Here is a 22,496-nt window from a genome sequence, read left to right on the forward strand (position 1 = left end):
GAAGAGAACAAAGGATATTCGATTAGTTGTGTACATGTGGCATGCGAATTTATCATACCATGTGAACGCTACGCTATACCCAAGGTTGACCAGCTACTTTAGATTTCAATCAAAGATGTTCAGTCAAATCAACGTGTGAAACGGGCGGCCCACCAAATATAAATTTCACTTGAACCAAGTGTTATAACTATTTACGTTGCTCATAAAGGCATCTGTAGTTACTAGAAATTACTCTTCGGAGTCAGTGCTCGTCTGAGATGTAAAGGTGAAGCCATCTAACATACATGGCGACATAATAGTGAATTAACATTACCTCAATGCTGTCGAAGATGTTTGTCGCACATTCACTACGATTGCCTATTTATACGGACAATGTTCCTAAGTTCATCAACGAAAACTCAGGAATATAAGTTTCTTCGATGCGCGTTATACTTCTTGAGTAAATACACACTCAAAAAATATATCGTGTTATATACCTGTATCTTTACCATTTTGCCAGGTCTATTGTTAAAGCTGATGAAATCAAAGAACCTGTTTAAAATATACCGGTAAAGACCAGTACAGGAGAACGACAAAACCTGTTCAACTTTGGCCTTTTTTCATTTAACAGCACTTAAGATGACAAGACTTGTCGATCCTAACCCAGTGGATTCTTGTACTTTACAACAACACATGTAATTATTTCTGTTCACCATGAAGTGTCAAACTCTGATCCACAGCTGTAATATGCTTTTCAAGAAGTTGTTTAATATTTCAATTGATATTGCTATAGTAATTTTTTCATGTTTACTTAGTTCATACCTAATTCCGGAGAGCACATAGATTTTACAAAGGACTGGAAACAAAGTTGCTAAGTGTAAAAACAAAATAAAAAATAAACTTATGTTGCTAAATGTTTACATGGTTTGGGTTAATATGCAGTCTAGGTTACAGAGACATGTCGGCTGACACCAAGAATATTATCATCATAATTGATAATGCAAGAATAATCTCTGTTCTCAGTGTTACAGCCAGCATACCTGTGAAGAATCTGTTGAGACTTTCCAAAGATCACCGTTCAAGCATGAATTTTAGTCAAAGAGTATTCCTGATCAGAAATGAATGTACTAAGTCTATATACTACATTTCATACATTACTACTGTAAAAACAATCAGCACAATTGTACGGACCGTTTAGGTGATATCAGCCTTTCACCCTTCAATTTGTAAGACATTTTTCTTTTTCTGTGATGACAAAGGAACACTCAACTCAGTCATCTTCTTTTTAACTCGGGCGGAGCGTGGTAAAGAGCCTAGTGTCTCGTGTAAGTGGCCTTGTTGCATTTTAGTCACAAATTATTGGATATGTGGCTAAACAAAATAACAAAAATGCGATAAAGAAAGAGCAACTGTTGTCTATATATTTTATATAGTTAATGAATGCGATCATTAAGATATACAAATTCTCACGTGCCGTGAAGGACGTATGAGTAGGCAACTCACATGACAAATTCTAATCTTCATCGATCTTTTGACCGGGTTTGTGAAATGCTATTCAGCACTTTATGTAGTTATCCTACTAATATCAAATAACAAAACGAATAATAACAGCATGATACAATTTCCAAAGAAAACTAAAATGATTCGTGAATAATTAAACTTATCAATTTAAATTTTTCAAAATCATTTTACATCTTTACTGGAAAGCAGACTCGTAGACTCGTATATAAACGTACACATCTCAGCAATTACCACCAACGCGATGCGTTTGTTCTACATTATCCTTAGGGAAAGAGGGTAAATTCAGTTCGTCCATGTGTGAAGACAACAAGTTTTGTAAAATGTAACAAATAATTTATTTCCCTAGAATAGAAAGTGAAAAATGAGAAAAATGATCTAACAGTTTTACGAATTAAATCGAAAAATAATTCAAGAATCAAAACACAAATCTTATCAATGAAAAGTTTTAAGTGAATCTCAGTTCAAGTCCCGATAAAAAATTCAAAACGGAAGGCGATGTCGTCAGTAATAGTCAGCGTAGTACTGATGTGTCAATAGTCTCGTCTTGAATCACAGAAAATATTATTCTAGTTTTGAATTCAGTATAAAATTCAGTAAATGTGTTTGTATAAGAATTATATCAGAGCGCTTTTGTATTTACAGAGAAAATAATCGCTTGAATTCAATAATTTGAAGAAAATAAAAATTCAGCCCAAACTGTTCACAACATACTACAACTTAACGTGTCAAATGTTTTAAGCAATCCTTTATCATAACATCAGTTATAAGACTAACTAAAACGCAAAACAGATTCCCAGATAGGGGTCAAGAGTTCATTCGTCTGGAAAATATAGAAGCTTGTTACATGATAAAAAATCACGTAGTCCAGGTATGACCTTGACTCAACTTAATGATTTTTATTCTGAGAATGATAATTAAAAAAATAAAAAGTTGCTTACCAAAACTGTCACTAATTTGAGAACAAGGTCAGAAACTAGATACAATGTTTCTATTATTGGTGGTTTGCATCGAAAATAAAAAAGTAAAATTGATTTAAAAAAATCAATTCTGGACAATGTCAAATCCATTAAACAATGTTACATTACAATAGCATGTAATGGAATAATTTGTTTTACAAACAAACAAACATACATTTAAATTAAATATACATAACATCGGAGGTAGTCTATATAGCGCATATATGCGATAATTCAATTCAATCGCATATCGTCCTAATTGGATTAACCTAAAACTTTTTTAACAATTTAGAGTGCGTTAAATGATAATGAGAATATCATGATGACAGGTATGTGGCGGGAATTTTCCTTGAATTATTTCAGTTTCTTTTAGCCACTTCATATTCACAAACAGTTTTCAGATTGTTTTTAATAAGTCACATTTGATTCACTCACAAAACTTCAATTTCATGCTTATCAGTCATGACTGAGTTATTTTTTTCCCTTTACAAACGAAACTCTTTAGTAAGTACTCCGTTTAACTAATATTTTAAAACGCCGGGTATCATTTTTTTATTTATGTTATACCAAATATATGTTTATTTGGCTATTGAGAAGTGTCACAAAACTTAGTGATATTCATTATGCCATCGTTAACGTTTTCGGTCACAAAATATTTTTTCTTACTAAAATTAAAAATCTCGTTAGAGTATCATCCATAATTAAACTTCATAATACGAACGTCATGAATCTTTAAACGTTTGAAGATTAAAATGTTCCATGACATCATACACATTTAAGTTAAATGATGCGTACAACTTTTTATCGGTGGCATAGATGTCTGATGTAACCTTTCAAAGGATTTCATGTCTGTAAAATGTTTCAGTATTTCTGTCTAGTTATCATCACCTGAGTTAAAATATACTCGGGTTTCTTTTCCGCGCACAGCGTTACCCGAGAGTGTTTTATTTACGCCCTACATTATTTTGAAATATTGGGTTCGGAACACCCAATGCAGCACGAACAAAGTGCTTGCAGTCACAAAACATTAGCTTATACTCTCTGGCCGTGAAATGTACCATAACCAGGGTACAATCAAGTCAGACGGTACGGTATTATCACAACACAAAATGTTTTGCTTGGGAGATGTTCACTTTACAGACACAATCTTCAGCTATAAAGGTATATGAAATATATTGAATTCTTTTTTGTTGCTATCCGTATTATGTTGTATAATTGTTTCAGATATTGTAGGTTCCAGTACTTATTCAAATATATATATATATATATATATATATATATATATATATATATATATATATATATATATATATATATATATATATATATATATATATATATATATATAGACATTTGTCATATTATGTTTTCAAGTTAACAATTTTAAACCTGAAGAGAACAATTGAATTTATTTATACGTTGCATGGAGTAAAGGGTTCTGTAATGTTCGTGTTTTATAATGTTGTGAGGTTATTCTTGTCGAATACAGATTCATGAACGAACCTGGTTATGATAATAATAATCTCATACAATAAGCATCTTCACGTGCGTGAATGCGGAACGTAAATCATTGCATGTGTACTTGACTATATCTCGTGTACCACATCGGACTAGTCATTATATTTTCATCTGCTATTTTTCATGGGGAATCGTGGGACACAGTGGGGTTTCGTATAACCTGTGCACTGCTATGGATGGTGACATTGGCTCGGAGGACGATATTGGTTTTCTGGTTGTGAAGGACAAGAGATTCGGAATCAACTGGTCTGCATCTAAAGGGCTCTTAAGGACTGCTTGACCATCCGACAAGAGCGGTGGGACCGAAAATACATTGAGAGTGTCACCTGGATGCCACGAGTTATATGTTTCGTTCTTAAATTAGTCAATATCACTATTTAAGTGAAAATCAAATCAATGTATTCAGTATCACCATATGAGTGCAAATCAAATATATAAATACGTATCCCACCTAATTGCGGATAAAAAATTATTCGTATTTTTGTACAAATACTATACTTTGATTACCTACAGAGACAGAATCATGCCTTAGTAATAGTTGTGTAAACCCTATACTTTAATACCCTTGGTTGTGGATGAAACATTGTTCTTTTTTGTTGTTTAAATCTTAAACTTAAAGAGTTTGGCGTTAGAACCATTTATTTTTTATCACATTGTAAATAAGCATTTTATTTCCTCATTGTTTTCAGTGTCTTCTGTATAATCTAATCCAAACCAGGATGATCCTGTTACAATAGCCATAGTCTCGAACCATTTTATCATTTGATTCTTCTTAACAGATGTAACATGTTGAATGATAACGTTTTCATAATCCTCCATGAGCACAATAGATGCTGCATTTTTCGATCTTAATTATCCATACATTATTTATGCAACAATTGTAAAATACTTCAGTACTGTTTGAAACTCGAGAAGCTATTGTATTACGTATCTTGTGAATTAATTGAACATGCAAACATAACTGATGGCATGTGCTTCGCTATTTGAAATGTCCAAAGCTGCTGCTGAAAGGAGATGTTAATTATTAGCAAATATGTTCCTCATTGTTAAAGTTATTAACCGCTACAAAGACGGTTATGGGTGCTTTAAAGGTGTCTCCATCATGATATAGGCACGTCTTGACCGTAAGACATTTTAGTGTCAATGACTGAAATGTAATGGGAAATACCCCCCCCCCTTGTCTTGAACAAGCTCTTTTCTCGAACCTTTACTTTTGCTCCACAAACCTTTTTGGTTTCACAAGGTTTTCCACAGCTGATGTGAAATTGACCTCTGAGGATTAGCTTTATTTCCTTAGCATAACTGAAATACGATCTATCTTGAATCTTGTGTTAGATGTGTTCTTTCGGTAAATACTATAATCTAGTTTTCATTTAATGTTTGCCTTAGTCCTTTCTTTACACGTAATGTTTGTAGTTAATTTTGTCTGGGTTGATCTATTCTAGCTGCCACTCATTTGAAATACTGACAGTCATTACTCACAAATTGCCAAACAATATGAATTAATGAATCTGAGAAGTAGAAGGTAACTCTAGCAAACAGAGTAAAACTAAACAAGAAGGTCTTGCAAACTGCACCACTAAAGTCGCATTTCTCCTCCCTCATCCAGGTATTTAGACGGTAAGAAACCCTCTATCTTTCTACAACCTTTCATATAATTCACCAGTAATCATGTCCACTCTGCAATCAGTGACTGTTTGCATATCAATATCAATTCTGAACTGACAAAATGATACTTGAAACATATAATATTCAGAGGCAATTCACTAGCATCCGGCACTAACTGCCGCTACTATCAAGTAGTTTTATTCTTTTACTTTTAAAATGCACTCAGGTCAACCAGTTGGTGACTTTATATTCCTTCCTTTATATTGTAGTTAAGAATATTCTATTATTCTTTTTGAAATTGAAATGAAATAACCATAAAGTACCATACAAATTAATTTTGTGGTATTGGGTTGCGAGGATAATGCGAACTCCAAGGGAGAAACATCAAACATCTATACAAGGCATCGCATTCCACATGCGGAACTAATTTCCAATGTCATTGACATATAAACAAGGCCATCAAGGAATGGGAGCTGTTTCCTTGTTCCTCCAAATTTCTAATATGTTATCCCAGTTTCCAAGTTAAACGAGAATGAAAACTTCAAGTATGGTCTTTTCTCACTCGTATAGGAAAATTATCATCTTGGTTCCCCTACAGAATGATACAAAATAATTGTATTCTTGTAAGTGATTTAGTTTACTTAAATGAATTTGCGTGTAAGTCTTGAACTTTGGAACAACAGCAAAAGACTGAGACCTCCCAAAGCAAAATGGCTGTCTTACAAATAGTGGTTTCTTGTCTCGTTATCTTATGAAAAGATATATAACAATCGAGTATCTCAGAATGAAATTATTTAAAGAAATGTCTTTGGTTTGGAATACTCACCCTATTCCGTTACAAATGAGAAAAACCGTTGCAATCTCCTTTTTATTTGAATCCGCCAGATCTTCAGTAATGCAGAGAACTCAGAGCTATTGCAAAAGATATTACGTACTAAGATTCAGTAGTCAATAAGACTTAGTAGTCTATAAGTCTTCCATGTCATTGAGCGTCGTTAGTTTATAAGCCTTCGAGGGAAATAAACTCTTTGTTGAATTTTACAAAACATGTTGGCTTTTAGTTTAAGACCATAGAGTCGTAATACATGTAATTGGATTAACATAGGCTTTTGTGATTAAGCCTGTAAATGGAAGAACATACTATTATAAACCTGCTTCTGGAAACCGCGAATATTTTATCGATATATAGCCGATATAATATATGTCAGTTTCTTCACATTTCTGAGTGTCACTATGTAAAATGTATTGTTCCTGTTTTTGCACACTTAATATCTGTTCGTAATCCCTATAGCTAGCATTTTTCACTTCATTTACCTTTATTTAGGTAATATAGAAGCTTAGAAGAAACACGTCCTATCTCATTTAAGGTCTGGCCTGGTATATAATAGATGTAACGATCGGATTACCTTGCATGCTTCCAGGGAGTCCAGTTGTGATTTCAATACCTCATTGATACAAATACAATGTAACTGGCAAACGTCACCAGGATTATTTCATACCATCTTGCGAGGATATATTACCTCAAAACGACATGGCTTAGGTATTCATGGTGAAATCAGCTCTAACACCAATGTATGGTGAGGTGGAGCGTCTCAAGAGCTGGAATTATATATTACAGTGCCTTTTGTGTTTATTGAGCTTGAATCGTTGTGTCTTTGGCTAAAACACATTAAACAGCTGAGTGTGCTATTTATTAACCACATGCACTTGATTATATCAGCAAAATGGGGGAACCTCATGGTAAAGCCCTCTTCTAGTCCCAATTAACACAAGGTAAGTAACTCTTGATTTGAAATCAGAACCACTCGATGACTCCGTGCTAATTGTCTTATACTATCTGCGTATTTAGTCACTCAAAACTTATTTCACCGTAAAGTAGACATTCCAAACTTGTCCCAAACGAACCTTATTGATTTTTAATAGCAACTTTTATTTGAAGTTTCTCCGTTGCTTTGTGTCTTCTGTTTCAACCGTTTTTTTTTTACAGGACAAAACATCTTAAGTTTTAGCGTCCGCCATAGTTCTTCTGTTAATATTGGCTTTGTGGAGTATGAATTGTTTGAGAGATTGGCGTTGTTTATGTGTTACATGTATATGCATTTACCAGCAAGTATTTTTCATCACTGGTACAACTGCCGTACAATAACAGAAAATCTTCTACGGTATTATTGTTGTCTCCGGCATTGTGTGTTTCGGGCGTGACACATGTGTATCTAAAATGACATGGATTGCGTCTTTCTTGGGTATCTCGGAATGTTCTTGTTTAAGCGGATCGTATCAGTCATGGTCTTTCTTTTCCTGGCCGAGTCTATCTAAGTGACTTCATATACTTTACGGGAAATTTTATCAGGGTGGTTTTGTCGGTGAATTCCACTCCATCGTTTAACAACATCCCGGGTGCTCTCACAAATGGTGTTGTTCTCTGCGGCTGTGTTAATTTAAGTGTTAATGCAATGATTCCAACCTTGGTCTCGAGTTGATATTGACACATCACGGTGGTTCCAACCGTCAGTTTCTGTTTGGCACTTGGCAAGATTATATTTGAGTGTACATGAGGATCTAGTAACACCCTTCAAACACAGGTATGCATCGACAAGTGGCACAAAATCACCGTCGATATCGGTATCCGGTGTCGGCTGATCAATCATCCCATCACTAGATTCGGCAACGTCATCGCGTTCAGAATCCGTCACACACACACACACACACACACACACACAGAGATATATATGCAAACACCAAAGATGGTCAAGTACCAGTAAGTGATAAATTTAGCATATCCCTTAACGCTTCTACTCAATGCAGTTTGTTTCCCAGTTGGGACTGCGATCTTTTCGAGTTGGTCTCGAGTCAACGTGATATGCTAACACAGATGTGACATCTTATTTGAAATGTTACAGGTTCAATTACCCACTAAGATTTGGAGAAAATTATTTGAACGTTCCACAGGTGCGCCAATTATCTTCATTCGGCAACATGTGGCCTCCATCAAAAGAGTCTTCTTGGAGAGTATCACAGTAATGCATCTGTAACTGCCGACGGGGATATGTTCCACGGTTACACGTGCTTTAAAGTGCATATCGACCACGGACTGATTAAACAGAACAAGGTGTGCCAAAAAAAATTAATTAATCGCATAATGTAGGGAAGTCTTATGGAGACATCTGCAGACTCATGTCTACATTTTGGTCTCCGCACATGCGCTATAGCAGATTGTGTTATGCCTGCCTGACCGCACAACTGCAGAGAAACTTCAGACGCTCCTAACTGGTAAAATATTATTACTTTACTGATTTGGGTGTTATCCTGATGTGAATGTCAAGATGGTACAAACACTTGTCTTGGTGTGTAATACCTTGTTGGGAACTTGTTTGCCATGTAAACTGTCCCCAAACGGCTTTTGATATTGGGTCTATGGTGGGCGCGAGAAATGATAATGTTGACAGGCCGCCAGATTCCATAAAGGTTAGCAAACGCGCTTCTGTGGTTATGACAGATATCCACAATGTTAACAACGATACGACAATTTTGCCACTTGCGGCACCAGAAACACGCCAGACTGCATCGTTGTCTTGGTCATTCCGGGTTAGCACAACTGTTAGTTTGCCTGTGAAAATAATCTTTCGGTCATCTCTACAAAACCCACCTATATGACTGAGAGGAATTGGACACGAAAACAGCAACGAGTCTTCATGAATTTGTGCGAATCCAAGGTTAAAATGTTCTTAGACAGCGATTACAGCGGACGACTGTCCATCTCCTGCCATTTTCTGCGGTATGTGGGATATGAACTGCATTATCGTATGCGCCCTTGTTAACCATCGTAGTCGGGTCAGCGCATCTTCTATAATCATTGCTGTATCTGGATAGCCATAGAATTGTCGTGGCAATGTCGACGTTATCCAAGCATTCTTAAATTTCTTTTCCGTCGATCAGATATCGTAGGCTGATAAAAAAAAAACGCACGATGCCGTCGTTGACAAATCTAAGCATGGCATAGTCGGCCTTTGTATATGTTTTGCTTCGATTTTCAAAAGTGGGAGAAATTTTCCAGACTTATCAAGCACTTGTAATTCTATTCGTCCATGGTCATCAGAGAACCTAGCTCGGTACGATTAAAACTAAATATTTCGGAAGCTTTGATCTCGCAACAATGGTGAATCCATAACAAACACGAGATTGGATATATCTTTGAACTGAGCTATTGTTTATACAGGATGATTTTGGTTTTTGCTTTCTGCCTTTTGCGAGACAACCGTAATTCGCTCCCTATTACCAGATTCGTATTCATTGTATCCGTAGTGGCTTCTGCCAGTCTTTGTTCAACGGCTTCACTAATAATTTTATTAACCTTAGCTGGTATTCTTGCTGTCGATGGAAGCGTATCCGACTTTGGTTGTTTCGTCACTAATCGTTGTAGTAGTTGATCTTGAATCGATTGGACCGCCTCTGATCCTAGCTTTTAAAAACAATCGCAGCAGAGCTTCTGATGCCTTAGTGTCTAAGTCCCCAACGGCTGAGATCGAATATTAGGCCATTTATATCTTATTTGGTCACAGCTAGACCTTGTTTGACTTTCTCGATCTGCTCTGGTAAGTGTTTAATAGTCACTGTAGCCTGTAATTACGCAAACAACTCTGACGCGTTTACAGGCACATATGTAACAGCGAGGAAGTTTCAGTCGATCCTGGGTAACTTTAGGGTGTCGATCAGCTTATACTGCTAGGCATGCAGAATCCTTCCCGAACCTCCATGGGTATAATAGTCAAATTTATTGAGAATCAATGCAAATTAAATTTCCATTTCATCTTTGATAACCTCGGTGTCTTATATGTTCAAGATCAGACGAGCAACACTGCCCAAGTGTCCGTGTATGTTTTAACGCATCTTTGTAGCAGGCTCGAAGAGATATAATAAAGTAATGTTCAGCCGTGTCCAAAAGGTGTCCGTGAGTAGCAAAATCACCGGTGACTTGACTTCCGGACATATGTTGGGGAAAAACGTCACGGCATTGATACTTTTTCCCGAGTGTGATAATCGCATGATATTCTTTAAAATCACTAACGCGCTTGAGCACCTTGAACTTCAGGACATAAACTCATTGACGAACATACGAGGCAGCCTATGGTCATCAGTGACCACTTTTGCGACTTCAGCCAGCTTGACCCGTGGAGGAATCTTTGCGATTTCAACCCGCTTGATCCGTGGAGGAATCTTTGAGATTTCAGTCCGCTTGGCCCGTGGAGGAATCTTTGCGATTTCAACCCGCTTGACCCGTGGAGGAATCTTGATACGTAACCGAGATGCTGTTGAACGCAGTTGCTTCACGGTTTGTAGCGACTCATCCTGTGACTTCTGCCTTTTTCATACCGATTGGAATCCCTATCCCACGCTCATGCACGTGTTTAACCTGAATCACAGCCGACATACCGGTACATAATGGACATATCATTGTCTAATTGCATATTTCATCAATGATTATTTTGCCGTAATTTTACTTAACCAGGGAAAAAAACGCAATCGCTTCAGTCTTGGCTATTTATTTCACTGGTTTTTCCTTAGATGGTATCACTGAGTTTATCCATGACGATAGGTTCCATATTTGTGTTTGCAAGTTTTCGCCGGCGCACGCGATAATACTGGCGAGAAGATCCAATTGGTAGGCAAAGTTGACTGCAAGACTCTACTCCGATGCAATATTTAAAGCATACCTGTCTGATAAAAATGTCTGTACCACAAAATGAATTTCTCATTTGTGGGGGGTTACATTTAATCGTACTCTGGACTGTTAAATCCATCAAACGATAACTTTTTGTATCACGTATTTTCAAGTTTCAAGTTTATCTCTGTTTATTTCTTTACGTACGCGGTTCAGTGGGCTTTTATACCGTGATTGATACCAGCTGACATTTTTTGGGGAAAAGCTGGGTCCCAACGTCAAATGTTTATATCACTTTAAAGCATTTACTGTTATCTCAAAGAACAACATCATGATAATTAGCTAACAAATATCACAACAGTATGCAGTTTGCGTTGATTCTTTGTAATTGTGTTGAAAAGGATAGTTTTGTCTATTTGTTTCAAAACATTTTGGATCAGCAGTCAATGTTTATGTTCTGCTCTTGCGTGCACATTTTTCTATTTCGTTCCTTCGATATAAATACTTGTCATAAAGAATTTATCAGAAATGGCAAAAATTTGCAAACAAAATAGACCTTCATGAACATTGTCAAAGTCATTTGTGGAAACATTGACCCATCTTTGTTCAAATCTGAATTACTGGATTAAAATGATTTTATTATTTTTAAATAATTTCTTTTGTTTTTTCCTTAAACACAAGTGAAGATTACGGTGAGTTCTGAAAGATGTATTCGGCAAGGTTCAAGTATCTTAGGTTTTACAAACCTGATCTTTATCATACCTGAATTATTCATACAATGATTGTCAACGAATGTTATGAATTCATTTATCGCCGTCACGTATTTTGTCAGCACCATTCAAGAACAATGCTTGAAGGAGTACACTGTTCATAGCACCCCCATGCTAAGTTTAGCATATGGACATGGTAACACGCTTGGCCTATCCGTCTGTCCATCCGTATTATTATCTTCCTTACCCCACTGAGTTTTTGTGCATGTGCAAAAATCTATACTGCTGTATTCGTCTATGTTAAATGTATACTCATGTCACCTCTCCCAATGCATACTATTGTGTATTTTTTCGCTATTTTTCTTTCTTATTTTAATCTAGTTTTTATATCGTTAATATCAGAAAGATTAATAAATTTAAATATACTGCAATTCTTCAAGAGTCAGAGTTTGTGGGCTGGAACTCAGTTGTCTTGCCTACAAGTCTTATTCCCGGTTGTGAGATCTCCCTATCCCATAATAATGCATATGATTGATTATTTCTTTAATACTTTGAATAAAATCATAATGATTGATAGATTACCATATAATGTCAATATAATGGACATAAATAGGGTTTCATAAATAGGATAAAGTTCATGTGGTGAGTTCATTTGGGATAGGTGTACGTAGCAATTTAACATGGGCAATTAGAGCAGGTTACGAATTCACCTTGGTGTTATAGTTATGTATATTTAATTTATACTGTGTGCTTGACTTTGAAGGTAGAATTTTTGCCTACCTGACTTTTGTCATATTTTTCAGATATTTACTAAAATTTGAGCTCAAGGCCTAGCCTTATTTATGAGCATAGAAAATTCTGGTGGAAATTTCCATCGGAAATTAGGGTTTCCAGACCAATCCAGTGCGTTATAGGTCAAGTGAGTACTTGTATATAAGAGTGTTGGAAAACAAGTGTTCATTAATGTTTCATATCCCTTTTTTACAATCTATAATAAGAGTCCGAAGTTGTGTCCAAATATAATTTTAGATAATTATTTATTTGAATTTTTCATTGACTTTTTGGACTAAAACAATATTTTGGGATTATTGAGAACTCATTCAAAGACATTCTGGTTTACATCATTGTCGTACATCATGACATTCGAGACTGCTGTAATCATTTTGAACATTCTATTACCTTGGGCTTGTGATAGGACATTTAGGATTATTTGGTATTTAATTCACTTTACCGTAAGTGTCCTTTGAATTTTCTTGTATTCTATGCAAGTAAATTATGTTCAAATTTTACTTAAACTTTTTGCTTCACTTCTTTACTGTTGTATAGTTTAAATGCATCGAATTGCAACAGCGGTATAGACTTTGATGTCATTACCCACAAGACCTGACGAACATTGCCGTATTGATTTCGGAAAAACAGAACAACATTGGGGTGTACACAATGTGATGCTTACGTTGAACTGTACCTTATCCCTGGACCTATGCTGCTCTGCTCCTGCCAATACAATATTAACCAAATTTAATAAAGACTTGTTTTATAGACTTTAAGTCGTCTAATTTGGGGAGGTTCATGATTTATTGGCTATGTAGATAATTGTTTTGTTGTTCGGTCTAATAATAGCAGTCAATAAAATAATAATAGCAGTAAATAAAAAAACATTAAATAGTAGCATCTGTTTATTGTTATAATTTGCATATTTATTTCTATTTCTGGTTTCGCCAAAACCCATAATATCCATTTTGCGAAATGTTATGATCCTCTCTCCATTCCTGGACTTTTCTAAATTTATATATTCTAGCCATAAACTTAATACTGAGGCAGGTATATATGAAGGTGACATTGCCTCAGAGAGCTTTTTCCATTTCTGTTCTAGAAATAATTAAATATTAGTTCATGACGAACACTACGCAATTTTTAAACAATTTACAAGGATATATTTATTTCCAGAAACCAGAAACAATGTTAAGATAGTCATTGGTGTGCCATTCCATCTTAATATAATTATATAGCTTGATTTCCTATCAAAGTCTGCAGTTTATATAACATTTAGTACCGTGACAAAAATCTGTACTTAACATATGACATTTATACTATATGAAGTACACTGTGCTCTAACAGTGACATTTATACTATATGAAGTACACTGTGCTCTAACAGTGACATTTATACTATATGAAGTACACTGTGCTCTAACAGTGACATTTATTACATGTATTACAGGACGGTAGCCTAAATTACTGAAATTAAGTAAATATATTTACGTCGATTTTCACATGAAGAGAAATTACATTGTAACCACCCTTTCATTTGTATAACTGTAAGGTAATTTAACTAACTCTTAATATTGAAACTTAGCAGCCATGTTACAAAGTTTATCGGTACCCACTTGTTACTAATTTTATGCGTAAGATCATCACATCCGCTTACTTTGTAACCTGCTCTATTATTCAAATATACAAAATTTAGATCCAAGTTAAACATTTACCCACATGACTTTATCGCGTAAGCAAATTACATTATGTATAGGAATGACAAAATATAAATGGCTTTATACTTATGATTTAAGGATTATATGTGCTGTATTTTTTTAAGTAAAATTTCGAACACGTAGCAAAATTTGGATAGAAGAGTTACACTCATAATCCACAAAGAAAGTGCTAAGTAATCATGACAAAATTTTATTGAAAATACTAAGACAAAACGTCACCCGAAGTGTTTTTAAGTAAATTCAAGACTTAAAAAGCTAACTTAATATATAAGAAGAAAGGTATACACACATTCTAATCAGAGTTGGCAAATCTAGTTGAAATAGTTGATTTCGAGCCTTGAGCCGAATGTCAATGCCTTACATCTACCGTCAATAGATATAAGCTAGATCCTGTGATTGAACATGCTCTATATATCTTGAGTTATCATATATATATATATATATATATATATATATATATATATATATATATATATATATATATATATATATATATATATATATATATATATATATATATATATATATATATTTATATAGATAGATAGATAGATAGATAGATGGATAGATAGATATAGATATGGGGGGGCTGGGGTGGTGTGCGTCAGTACATGTATGTATAAGTGTGGTGAAGAAATAAGGGTGTGATACACTTTGTAAAGGAAGTTGTTAAAAATGAGATAGATGTGGAAGTAATATTCAAAGAATATCCCATTTTCAATATTGTTTTTAAGATTAAAGGATATACAGATGGATAACTTCACAGCATTTTGAAGCCTTCTTAGAAAAATGTGGACTTAATGTATCAAATAAAAATTATGAATATGTATTCACGCTGGACTTGATTATTTTCGTTCGTGTCAAAATTTGCAGTTATAACTAGATTTACAAGGAAAGCTAATTATGTGATTTAATAAAAGAAATATCGTTTATTATGTCAAATATTTTCAAACAATATTGGGATACTTAGAAATTAAACAAAATAAAATAAATGAGAGGTTTTCTTAAAAGACGAAAGACTTCTGCATATGATAAAATCAGCACAATGTTTTGTTTGAAAAATAACAAAGGATCGTGTCTGGTTATGTTAGTAATTTGAAGAAAATCCACCAATTATCATAAAAGAGAATATGTTAATGGGTAAATTTAACATTTTATGATGGTCAGTTTATTGGGAGTAAAGTTCTTTCAAAATATTTCAATTTATTGATGAGAGAGAGAGAGAGAGGACATTCTGGCCTCCTGATAGTTGCGGTGTCACAACACTACACTATAGCAATGTAGTTACATGGCGAATATATGCGAAGATGTACTGGGATCGAACTGGAAAAAGGAAGTCAGAAATCTTAGTCTGCAATTCTTTATTAAAATTAAACAACACTACACTAGATATAAAAGAGAAATTACTCACAAATCATTTAAAGTGTATAATAAAAATTTGATGTTTAATCAGGGCTAACAAACTTCACACAATGATATAATTTCTGTATTTTGGAATTAAAAACCGAATAAATTGCCAATAATGCAAAAAAGCTTAAGAATTAAATATTGCAAACTAATACCGAAGTTGTTTGCAATCAAAGTATTTTAAAATAATACTTCTTGTAATTTCAAAGATATTTTATTTCTAAATAAACAAATTTGTAACATTTAGTTGGTAGCAAACCAATTTCTACAAAACCAAATTTAATATTATAAATTAACACAAATTTTAAACATTTAAAACTCCATATTGTATGATGATAATAATAATAATAATAATAATAATAATAACATGCCCCAAGTTCTTTAGAGATAGGTTGAATAATTTCTAAATATGTTATTTATCAATGCATTCGACACCTAAGAAAAGCTTACCTGGAAAAAAGGAACTCAGGAATCCAAATCTGCGGCACAGCAATTCTTGACCAAGCCGTGAGAGCGAAGATATATATATATATATATATATATATATATATATATATATATATATATATATATATATATATATATATATATATATATATATATATATATATATATATAGTGGTCCCTATTCTGGGAGACGTTAGCTTTGCCCATAATAGGGCATAACATTACAACCCTCAGCCTCACTTATGTATCCTTGGAACACGCACGACTCTCGTGATTCGAAGAGCCACGAGGTTCTTATTCTGTTTCCAGTGATAATTTGCTTCGTCAAAAATTGCTTTAGTGTGAAAATTAGATCCCAGTCTAGTTTTAGTGATGTCTGTAAAATGTGCCAGCGTGAGAAAACCTCTACTGAAGATTGATTTTACAAAACATTCTAACAATCATTTTCTTCATTAGAATCACATAATACAAATATTCTAACAATTAAATACAAATTATATTTCTTATACAAATTTAAACTTCAAATTTATTTTGTCTAAAAAGTCTTCAAAAAATGCAATTTAACAATCTCAAGAAATTGCTTCATAACAGTAATTACAACGCTTTCAACAAAACGTAAGTTAAAATAAAGTTTACGAAGAGAGTCGTGAATGAGTTATATTACTGGGTTTTGAAAAAAGTATGTATCAAATATTAATCAGGAATTGTGGCCTATCGGTGATAGTAGCAGTAGTATATCGTACTCCCTGTTCCGCAGTCTGTAAGATACTTCGGGGGGTTGCAAAATTTCATCCCAGGATGTACCGTTCCTATATCAGCAGTCGATGGGTCTGCCTTGTCCTCATCATCAAACACGAGATACTCCTCTGTGACTTTCATATCTCTTACATTTTGACAGCCATGTTTGTATTTAAATAGATAGAACGGTCTCTCGGTTGGAAGATATATTGGATCTTCAGCCTTTCCGTCTGATCTGAAACGTTGGGTGCTAATAAATTATTTATAAGTCGAGCATTAAGTATCATTGTTAATTCTAAACTCGTGCTTCTAGAAACCTTTTAATGCTCTTTGAACATTTATTTTCCAGAAACGTTTCAGCATACAATATTATTCAAGTCGGCAACATTGTTACAAAGGATGTTTATTTCTCTTATCACTGGACTGGGTTCGGTATTTGAATACTGGAATTAAAACATAGCATATTATCATAGTCTTTTTTAAATAAATAGTCAAGCAAACATGGTGAAGTTTTCAAACGTACTAAATTTTTTGCAATCATAAATTGCTTAACAACAAAATAAAATTTAGAATTTATAATAAAAATTAACTATACAATTTTTAGTACTTCTATCAGAATTTGTAAGATGGCTTCGTGGTTGGAAGATAAACTGGACCTTTATGTAAGTTAGTCTGGTTTCCTTGCTAGGCAGGTATGCTGAAATTCACTATGAGTAAACCTGCGTAAGTAAAATGATTCAAGGGGTTCTAAGTCATACTCATATACCGATGTAAGAATTAGCTGTTGACAAAATGTGTGATGGAAGCATTCTCCTTTTACGCCATCCTCATATATTTAAATATGATGTATGTGCACATGATAAAATCGTTATCGGCTCCACTATGATTATTAGGAACGTATTCAATCTAAAATTCATTGGTCATTATTTTGAAAGCATTTAAATAACACTTAGTTGCTTTTAGATGAAAAAGCTTGTTATAGTCAATCTGAGGGCTTTTGTATCTGCAGTGTTCAACACGTCCATATTATTAATATTCGGCTCATAAGGTAATTAAATAAAATTTGATGCAAAATACTTCCTTTGGTTAAACATTGTGAGTCACTATGGATGCTTACACGAAATGAACATTAGGTCGGCACGTTGGGGCCATTTGGGAATTTGAAATGTAGGATTTGACCATGACTCAATTTGACTGATCAGCATCTATCTTTTACTGACAAATACCTATATTATAATCACCAACATAAATCTGAATTGATGACATGCATCCTTTATTGACTAATACACAGCCTTATTGACCAGGAATCGCCTTTATTAATCAACACCACTTGGTAAACAGACTGAAGCTAGTGAGAGAAAAAAAAACCCTGCATAAATCCTAAGTTACATGAAATTCTCACTGAATAAAAATTTATGAGATCGATATGTGAAGCCTATTTGATAAAGCCAAAGAGAAAAATACCTCTGTGACAGCAATTACCACTACTACCATGACTTCAGCAACGGCAACAGCAGTGCGTGTTTGTCTATATCCTAATCATACTGATTATAATAATAAAAAATAGATGCATCTTATTTTTTTACTTACGTTTCGTATATTTTCATTAAAAAATCTCATTGAAATTTCGATCATTTCAAAAGTCCACTTATTCTTATTGATGTCTTCTTTTTAATCCCTTTGAAGGAACGGGTTTTTCAGCTTTTTCATCTTCTGAAATATCTTTTTCTTATTTATTTTTCTTCCATCACAGTACTTTGACGTTCTGGACACTCTGAAGACCAATACCCTTGCTCATGTCAAACACAACATTCGCATTTACGTTCATCTGGAGTCTGGTTTCTCCCTTCTGTCGAAAAGTAGTTCCTTTATTTTGACGTTATGAACATTTTGTATCAAAGCGTTCTTTCGTCTCACAATTTTCACGCCGGTTTTTTTTATATGTCATTTAATGTTAAATAATTTCCTATAAATCTTTAACTTAAATCATTTTCTTACATCTTCTCACGTTGAAAGCCTATATATAATTGGAACTGGAAGATATCACTGTCTTTCATAGGGACTGTTAATAAGAAAGTACAATAGCTAGATTAAACTTGAAGTTTTTACTATCACGAAATGATCACATCACTCCAAGTAGAAACCAGGAAGAGCGACAATGACGATTACCACATTTTGCGTCACTCAGAGCCATCTGAGACGTTTTGACAGAAGCGCTTTTTAGATGAAAGAATTTATCCTGAGGCATCATCATTATCATCATCATCATCATCATCATCATCGAGAGAGAGAGAGAGAGAGAGAGAGAGAGAGAGAGAGAGAGGGAGGGAGAAAGAGAGAGAGAGAAAGAAAGATGGAGAGAGAGTCAAGATAAAACAAGAGAGAAAGTCGTTAGGTTGCCCCTGAAGTTTATTTTCATATTTCAAAAGGTGACTTTCTAAATATTTCGAGCCATCGACTACACTTAAACATTTAAATTTAAAGAGTTCATGTCCCAAGCCCTTGAAGCGAAAAGGGCTGAGTTTATTACGGACTTGGAGTCTCTGTTGGGATACGTTCAAACGGTACGTTGGAGCTCAAGCTCAAAATCGTTTGCGTCTTTCTATTAGTCATGACAGTCTGAAATCATGTGTTTTAATCTAATTTAGTAGAACTGCGAGACTAATACCATCCAAAAATCATCGAAAAGATTCAACACCTGTCACAATGGAACAAAGAATTTGACGTATTCTACGGAAAAGACATCGTCCATATGACTCATGTTTTAGTTACTGCAGGCAGAAAACAATGCAGTCTTGTTTGTAAATCATGTTTCAACGAAGACATTGAGTAATATTAAACGCAGCCACGACCAAGATCGCATATCATGTTTATTTCTCGCTATCGTGTTGACTAGAGTTCATGCAAAGAAAACATATACACTGGAAAGGAAGAGATTATCGGTGGGTATTAGGCAATCCGCCAAACAAATGAAAGAAGAGTAGGTCCTCTTGGAACAGAAACCATGTGTGGACCTCGTGAAATGAAGAAGATTCAAAAAGTGTTAGCTCTTGTTCTGCGTTGAAATCTTACTCTCAGTTGATATCTCTTTGACATATTAATAAAGAAAACTTCAATCAGCCAGAAAAAGAAAAGATAGCTCCTATAACGAGAAGGATTTCTTCCGGTGCTAATAGTTCCATTATTGCCCAAGTGTTTACTCCCATGGTGGGAGTGATAGCCGCTCATTTTGAAGGAGTGTTGAGGTGAAAATAAAAATATGATGCCAACTGGACGGTGCACCTTGACTTTTTGGAACGACTGAACTTAAATTTAGTAGCTTACAAACAGTAGATTGACCTCCAACATTAGTACAAACAACAGCACTAACTTAATCCCATGGAATTGACAACCTTTAAAGAGATACAACCAGTTAATAGATAGACCAACCTTGTTAAAACAGAACATTGCAACGCTAATGAAAATTACTGCGATGGCTTCGATTGTTTCACCATAAAGCTGTAGAAGACACAGCCAAATTTACTTTTAGAGATTTCAAGACTGTAATGAAGACCGAAGAAATAACAGAAGGTATCAAGACTACGACAGATATGTTTACAGAGATGGGAATGAGTTCTCAATACAATCCAATAAATCACTGATACACCCCAAAAGGTTGCACACACACTGACCCCTTCACTACATGGATTCGACAGGAAACTAATGTCTGGGTGAAAAAGATGATATCGACGCTCTCTTTTACATAATGAGGAAATAAGGGATGACAGATATGAAAAACTAAGTCAAGAAACGACAACGTCTGATTTACTGAGATGCAATGAGTCGGATTTGCTCCAGCACAAGTGACTCCAAAAACAAGGCACATGTGTTACATCGATTCTTTGGAGCCTCTGACATGACCAATATAGAACAAATGTTAAAGACTTGAGACTGGGTTCGTACTGGAAAATCCAATCAAAGTTATGACAAAAAGGTGTATTGTGTGTTTGGAATAAGGGGATATATAGCTGTGTAGTACCTATCTTCATCCTGGTCCATCATTAAAATATACAGCTGCCACGCAATTTTCAGTCACAACCACTCAAGTTACGCAACCCATTGAAAAGTCAGTATCGCCTGATACTGGGCAACTACCGGAAACAAAAATGATAGAACAATGCAAAACCGAATTAGTTGACTTTACCTGATGAAAATTCTCTCGGTCTGTTTCCGAACAAACATTTGTGCAGTTTTACGGCGAAATGACCTTAATCCATACAGTTCGACCATGAAACCCATTGGGAAGTTGCTTTGGTAGAAATTATTCATCCGACGTAGATCTTGAATATCGCCAGGAAATAAAGTAGTTTCATCTTACAAATACAAGAACAATTAGACAAATGTGATGCTGGCTTTTACAGAAAAACAAAATAGAATCGCCAACCAATTCCCGTATGAATCTGTATGAAATAACAATTTCTGAATTATATTTTTGTAATAGTCGACATCTCATCGATACGATATTAACAATCCTCAATGATCAGTTTCGCAATTCCGTCCAGAATAATAACAGACATATGCTGATCTACTACCAGCCGTCATCTCAGAGTCTAAAAACGAATCCGGAGTGCAAAATACTGTCCTTTAACTTTTTCAAAGAGGGTTTACTGTTATAGTGAGACACGAACCTAGCTCCCTAGTCGAAATACATTGACAACAATAACCGATTCTTAAAATATACCATGGAAATCAATAAAGGACTCAGTTTAGTGTGTAATGTGGTCGAACACAGCATGGTGGAAAACACATCTGCTCCTTTCCGGAGTGTCATTCGCTTTAAAATTAATTCTGTTACTTCCATCAGTTATGATCAAAATGAAGAAAACGCGTATCACATTCACCGAGAATTTGTGCATCCCCATTGGATTCCTGCCAGTAAATCGTGTTTTGAAAGTGCTATTTTTCGCATAAAAGCAAATCTGTAGCAAATAGTATATTCTCCAAAAATAAAAGTGACCATGACATTGTATTTTCGAAACGCTCGTCGATTGAGCTATAATTCATTTATCCTGTATACCGAGGAGTAACTCGATAACGAGGACATGGCTTGGAAAATATGTTCTCATCCTTTTGCCATACTGTGGCGCCTGCCTTAAAACCGTTTGTTTAGCATGGAATTCATGTTTTAAAATATGCTTCACTGACGTAAGGATGGAAATCATGCAAAACGTGTTAGTTGACTGAGTCTCATATAAGTAGTACTGACTACAGAGAAAAAACTATAAATTCACTTCACACTCCTGTCGAAGGAATTTTGTTTGGTCACCTGTGCAGCAGCAAGAGCAAGACAGAAACGAATGTTAAAATTGTTTTTAAAAAACACAGACATGCCATAAAAAATAAGAGGCGAAGACCCGTCACAGAATTGGAAATTTTTATCATTACCACGCAAGAATGATGTACAGATAATCTTATGTTCCAAAACA

The 22,496-nt window shown here is 34.7% G+C and overlaps 1 protein-coding gene across 1 annotated transcript in view; it reads right to left on the reverse strand.

Moving 5' to 3' along the window:
- Positions 1–15,783: 15,783 nt before the first annotated feature.
- LOC149794406 (uncharacterized) overlaps positions 15,784–22,496 on the reverse strand; it is a 41,224-nt gene continuing 34,511 nt past the window's right edge. The window contains exon 11 of the mRNA XM_089968593.1: positions 15,784–17,266. Within this exon, the coding sequence (XP_089824719.1) occupies positions 17,005–17,266 (262 nt within the window). The 3' untranslated portion in view covers positions 15,784–17,004. The remainder of the gene's footprint in view (positions 17,267–22,496) is intronic.

This window comes from Sinohyriopsis cumingii, chromosome 8 (assembly GCF_028554795.1).
Source record: "Sinohyriopsis cumingii isolate HCF-2022 chromosome 8, ASM2855479v2, whole genome shotgun sequence".
In the NCBI taxonomy this organism is placed as follows: Eukaryota; Metazoa; Mollusca; class Bivalvia; order Unionida; family Unionidae; genus Sinohyriopsis; species Sinohyriopsis cumingii.